This window comes from Phaethon lepturus, unplaced genomic scaffold, assembly GCF_000687285.1.
Source record: "Phaethon lepturus isolate BGI_N335 unplaced genomic scaffold, ASM68728v1 scaffold45092, whole genome shotgun sequence".
In the NCBI taxonomy this organism is placed as follows: Eukaryota; Metazoa; Chordata; class Aves; order Phaethontiformes; family Phaethontidae; genus Phaethon; species Phaethon lepturus.
The window spans coordinates 292-6,463 of NW_010524934.1; the positions used below are offsets into that span (position 1 = coordinate 292).

The 6,172-nt window shown below is 50.9% G+C and overlaps 1 protein-coding gene across 1 annotated transcript; it reads left to right on the top strand.

The window, feature by feature from the left end:
- Nucleotides 1-3,260: 3,260 nt before the first annotated feature.
- On the top strand, nucleotides 3,261-4,381 carry ACKR3 (atypical chemokine receptor 3). Its single transcript, XM_010282603.1, has one exon. It carries the CDS (start codon nucleotides 3,287-3,289, stop codon nucleotides 4,379-4,381), a length of 1,095 nt encoding a protein of 364 aa, XP_010280905.1. The 5' UTR covers nucleotides 3,261-3,286.
- The last annotated feature ends 1,791 nt before the right edge of the window (nucleotides 4,382-6,172 follow it).

The window sequence follows — 6,172 nt, forward strand, 5'->3', positions numbered from 1 at the left end:
GAGCAGGATTGCGGGTCCATCTCCTTTCCTTCGTGCCACTGCTCCTGCGAACTAGCAGGGACTGGCCGCAGCACACGTGCCTGCCGGGCGAAGGGGTGATGGCCTGCGAGGGCTTTGCAGCGCAGCGGACGCAAAACGCAGTTCCAGCTGCCTTTGCGAGTTTTTAGGGTATTGTGCTGTCTGCGGAGAGCGCTAAAGGTATTTTTTAACAAGTACAGAGTGGCTTTATTGAGTTTGTCTGGTAGGTTCCCCCACACCTCCCGGCTAATCTGGGTGGGAGTCGGAGCTCGGGTTACAGCAGCTAATCCCAGACTATAGAGAGTCCGGCCTCGTAAGGTTGTAATCTCTGGATACAGCCACCCTCCCCGGCAGGGCTTTGAGCCTGGGAGGCCGTATCGGTTTCAGATTTTTATTACCGCTCTGGGGATGCGAAAGCACACAGGCGGCCCCGGACAGATGGATGGATGCACGTGCGTGCAGCAAACCTGCTCTTGGAGTGGAAGTAGGCTGAGATTCGGGCTGAGCATCGTTTGCGTCCAGTGAGGTCCCCAGGGTGGTCGTGAGTGAGCAGCTGGGGCGGTGGTGCCCTCTCCTAGGGTGGTGGCCGTGGTGTCCCCAGCATTGGTGTGAGCCCCAGCTTCAAGGGCTTTCTGCTGCCCTGTTGCTGTCTCACTGCCGGCACCGATGATCTGACACCCCGCAGCCACGTCTGAGTTTCGTCTCCGTTAGGGGATGTGCTGGAGGTGGGTGGTCACAGCCCCATCCTGGAGGTTGGCTTGAGTTGGGGTCTTGAGATGTGGAGTGAACCCACTCCCCTTGTTGGACCGTGTGCCTTCCCAGAAGACACCCAGACCCACCTGTGCTATTTCTGGGGAGTAGCCTGGTGTCCGTCCAGCTCTCCTCACCTCGCTGTCCGCAAATACTAGCGGAAGACGGTGGCCCGTGCCACAGGGCTGGAAGCTTTGTGACTTTTTAGGGAGTTTGCTTTGGTTGCTGTGGGGTTTTGAGATACAGGGACTTGGGGATGGGCCTGCTTCCCCTGTCTTGAGAGGCTTTGAAAAGCTGGGGACACAGCAGTAGTGGCGGGACCTGGGATGAGGTCCAGCAGGACACCCATCCCTCTCTCCCACTTGCAGCCCTGGGCTGAAGCCGGCATCTCGCGGAGCTGCGCCTGTGCAGCGCTTATCCCTGCTGCCTGCACCGGCCGGGTGGTACAGGCAGCTTGAGGGTGGCCTGTGTCTCTGCGGGGGGCAGGATCAGCCCTTCTGCCCTGCGTAGTTATGGGTTACATCACCCTCTGCTTTCCCGAGCTGGAGACGGGGCATCGCCCATCCCCGGACAGAAAGCTGCCGCTGTCTCGGCTGCCTCTTTAGCCAGCGTTTTAGCAAAATCCGTGTCTAATTTGGTTTGAATCTAAACGCTGTCTTTCAACAGGCCAGCAGGATGAAAGCCTGGAAGGCCGCGTAGGTTTGAAGCGACAGGCTATAGATCTCCTTGCGGGGCCAGTTTGGGCCCTGTTTGTGGAGAGATTTGATCTGCCCTGGATGTGTGCACGGCCCCCCTCATTGTTAGTGCCACCAGCTTCCCTTCCACTGGGACAATAGTGCCTTGAGTCCTCCCTGGTAATCTCCCCCTTATCTCCCTTCTCTTCCGTCGCCTGTATCCCTGGCGGGCGGAGACGGTGGGAGGTTTGGGAAGAGCTGATTATGCAGATAGAGGAGCGAAAGGTGCTGTGTCAACCGACGTCACTTCTCGGGGAGCAGGGCTGAGAAGAGGATGCTCAGCGTGGGAGCTCTGCCCTACTTGCTATCCCCTCCATGCTCCTGTAAGCCCCATCAAGAGGTCTTATGGTGGGGTTGGGGATGTTCAGAGATACAGGTGGCTGCAGGACCACCCCATCCCATAGCTCTCTCCGGCCGCTTGCTTATGCTGGCGTTGCCGCCGGGGCTGGGGCAGCATCAGAGGGTACCTCTCACTGCTGGGGTTGGTGGCATGGGGAAGAACAAGGTGGCCATTGTTCAGGATGCTAGAAGTGTCCACGGTGAAGACTGTGGGTGGGCTGGCTAACCTGATGCTCCGGCTGAAGTGAAGCCATGGGGCGAATGAGATGGGGTCCATCCCTTGGAAACCCGCCTCTCCATCTTTATTTTGGCATGCCTCAAGCTGGAGCCTGCAGGCACGGGGCTCCAAAACTTGCTTGGCTGAAGGATGGTGGTCATGGGCCAAGGCGGCCGGCTGCTGCCATGGGTGGTACTGTTGTCCCTGTGGGGTGGGAGGGTCCCAGCAGGGGAGGCAGCATTTTTACGCCACCCCAAAAGCACAATGGTCATTAGCAGCCCGGCTTTGGATTTTGCCTAAGCCACGTGGGTCTGCTGGCGAGGAAGTTAACGAGGAGCCCCTTGCTTTGTCCGCTGCCTGCTGATGGAAGAAGGCGCTGAAGAGGCAAGAAAAGTAGATGTAGAAAAGCAAAAGGGTGGGGAGGAAGCAGTTGTTGTGGAGCCAGCTGTGATGGGGGAGTGTTTTGTAAATCAAAGCGCTCTCCTAAAAAGAAAACTTAAGCCCAGCGGATCTACTCAGCGGTCAAGCTCTGACTTTTTTTTTTTTCTCTCTTTTCTCAAAGCTACGTGATAATCATTAAACGTGGGGGATGCTTTGTAAAATAGAATTCAAGGCAAGGGGGAAGGACAGAGCAGGATTTAAATTTAAAATTGGATGAGGGTACAAAGCCCCTTAGTTCCCCATTTCTGCTTAATGCAGCTGGAGCTGGGCTTGACAAGATGCTGACCAGAGCTTGTGGTAAATGTTTTACGGTACCGTGTATCAGCCAGATCAATTCTACTACGCTTGAGGGAGTGCAGATAAAATGGCTTAAAGATTCCCCTGCTGAAAGCAATAGTATCATCATTTATGCTGGAGAAGACAGATTTAGTTGCCTGACATTTATTTGGCCACGGTGTACTTTGCGGATTTCACACCCGGGAACGATCGCCAACCTGATGATGTCAGATGTGAGCTGCAAGGAAAAAAAAAAAAAAAAAAATCACACAAAAGCTAGTGCTGTTCCTCTTTTGTTGACCAGATGAGTTCTGCTATGTGTCTGTTTTGGTTGTTTTACTCCACGGATCTCTTTAATGGAAAATGCCTTACAAGAAGAGGGCGTTACTAAAACAGTGTGTCCTGCATGTGCTTGGTACAAAGATGGCAGCAGAAATATCTCTGCTAACTTAGGTTGTTTCTTTTGATCCTGTTTTGCATGTAGGTCACTTGAACTCCAAACTGAGCGAACATGAGTGCACTTGATTTGACTTCCATCCTCGATTTTCTGGAAACGGCCAACTTGACGGAGATCAACTGGACGTGCAACAACGGTGACTGCATCACGGTTGATGCGACAACATGCCCTGGCACGCTCAACAAAAGTGCTCTGCTATACACTCTGTCCTTCTTCTACATTTTCATATTTGTCATAGGGCTGGTGGCCAACTCGGTTGTGGTGTGGGTCAACCTCCAAGCCAAAATGACTGGCTATGAAACCCACCTCTACATCTTTAATCTGGCTATCGCCGATCTGTGTGTCGTCATCACCCTTCCGGTGTGGGTCGTCTCCCTCGTCCAGCATAACCAGTGGCACATGGGAGAAATCACGTGCAAGATAACTCACCTTATATTTTCCATCAACTTGTACGGCAGCATCTTCTTCTTGGCTTGCATGAGTGTGGACCGATACCTCTCAGTAGCCTATTTCACCAATTCCAGCAATCGCAAGAAGAAGATAATCCGTCGCTGCATCTGCATCTTAGTGTGGCTTCTTGCCTTCTCCGTGTCTCTCCCAGACACCTATTATCTCAAGACCGTCTCTTCCAACAATGAAACCTATTGCCGTCCCGTCTATCCAGAGGAGAGCTTCAAAGAGTGGTTGATTGGCATGGAGCTCATCTCCGTTGTGCTGGGCTTTCTTATCCCTTTTCCCATCATTGCTCTCTTCTATTTCCTCCTTGCGAAGACCATCTCCGCCTCCAGTGACCAAGAGAGGAAGAGCAATGGGAAGATCATTTTCTCCTACGTCGTTGTGTTTCTCGTCTGCTGGCTACCCTACCATGTAGCTGTCCTCCTTGACATCTTCTATAGCCTTCATTTCATACCTTTCAGTTGTCAGATGGAGAACTTCTTATATGCCACTCTTCACATCACTCAGTGCTTCTCTCTAGTCCATTGCTGTGTCAACCCCATCCTGTACAGCTTCATTAACCGCAACTACAGATACGAGCTCATGAAAGCCTTTATTTTCAAGTACTCTGCCAAAACCGGTCTCACTAAACTTATCGATGCTTCCAGAGTGTCGGAAGCAGAATACTCTGCTCTGGAGCAAAATGCCAAATGACTGCAACCCCATAAAGAAACCTCCTTGATTCTCTGACCTTTGTTTTTTGTGTGTCGGGTTTTTTTGGTGTTTTCTTCCTTCCCCACCCTTTTCCCTGTGCTTGTTACGAACGGGGCATGAATTCCAGCCTACGAAAGAGAAAAATAGCAAAGTGTAATTTAAGAGTAGAATCAGTTGCAAGGTGGACGTGGTACCAAAATTAAGCCTTTTGATGGTGTGTTTTGTTTCATCTCCTCCTAGCCTGCTCTGGACTTCTCAACAACGCTATGCAAATGGAAATGACTTTCTAGCAGACAAAGCCATTGTGTACCATAGATAACATGCATTTCCAGGATAAGCTTTTTCTTCCACATGTAGATGCCCTCTCGTCTCCTTGTATATGTTATATATATAGTGTGTTGTATTTAAAAGCTCGAGACTTTATTTTCTGGCTCTTGGTGTACCTTATACAATTGTATTTGAAAATTAAATATATTTTTATCATGTATTTGAAGTATATTGCTGATGAGTGTATCCAGAGTGCTGTAGTCCGAGTGTTAGATTGCCGTTTGGTTTCAGCTATCGTAGGTAAAGGGGTGATGATAAATAGCGGAATGGAAATGATTTCTTAGGCGCATCCTCCCTGGCTGGCACACTTTATCGACCGTAGCTTTACGTGGTGGTCGTACCCACGCGTCTGGAGCACGAAATGTATGTACTGTAATATAGTTACCGTCATGTTAAACTTAACAGTATTGTAAGAGTTGTTAACTCCTACGCCTGTACTTTACAAAGCTGTATCCTTATGCACAGAATGAATGATCGTACTTCTGAAAGTTGTCTCTATTTGTAAGTTATTTTTGTAAAATAAAGAACTGGGGGAAAAAAAAGAAATCTATGCCTACCAGTGGTTTGACTTGCCGTCCTCCTCCTTCTCCTTCGGGGGAAAAAAAAAAAGCTAAAAAGAACTACTCCTAAAGCCACCTTCTCTCCTTTGTTCGATGCAGGAGCAAACAGGTCAGTCTGTATTTTCCTGACATTTGTTGACTGTGGGCAGAAACCATTGAATGGAGGAATGTGAGATGGCACGGTGCGTGGCGAGAGGGGACGGGGTGGGAGGAGCAGGTCTGCGGGAGGCCGTGCTGTTTTGGGAAGGTAGAGCTGATGGATTTATAAGGGGAAAGCCATTGGGAGCGATGGAAGGCTGTGTCTAGTTTAGGAATAAACACGTGGCAGGAAAATCGGAATTACGCAGATGGAGCGGATATTTGGACTAATCCAGGTTCAGTCCTCTGTGGTTTTTGCTTCTGATGGAATTTGGGGGTTAGCAGGCCTGACAGCATTAAATCCCTTTTTATCTCTTCTTCCCTTTGTTGTGGCTGGTGTCGAATTTGCAGCGCCGCGTTGCCAAAGCGCGGGGCAGGCTTTGGCCGCTGCGGGATGTATGAAGTAGATCGTTAAGCCAGCGAAGCGCTTGGCGATGTCTTCGTGATCGTTAAGCCAGCGAAGCACTTGCATCGTGATGGTCCTCATCCCAGGACCAGGCGACTGAAGTGTGCTGGCACGAGCTGTAGCAGCGTCGCTAGGCAAGTACCCCTTTTGTGCAGACGCTCCTTGTAGGAGATGGTTGAGACCCCCGTAAGCCTTTCTTAAGGTACTGCTGCACTGCGAGGAGAGTGCTCCCTCGTACCGGTAGTTATACACCGGAGGCGGCGTGTTAACGCTGAGAAATTAATGTTCCTGACTTAGCTGGGTGTTGCCTCCCGTGCCCCGGCACCCAGGTGCGCAGCTGCGCGTCGCACCAGAGGTACA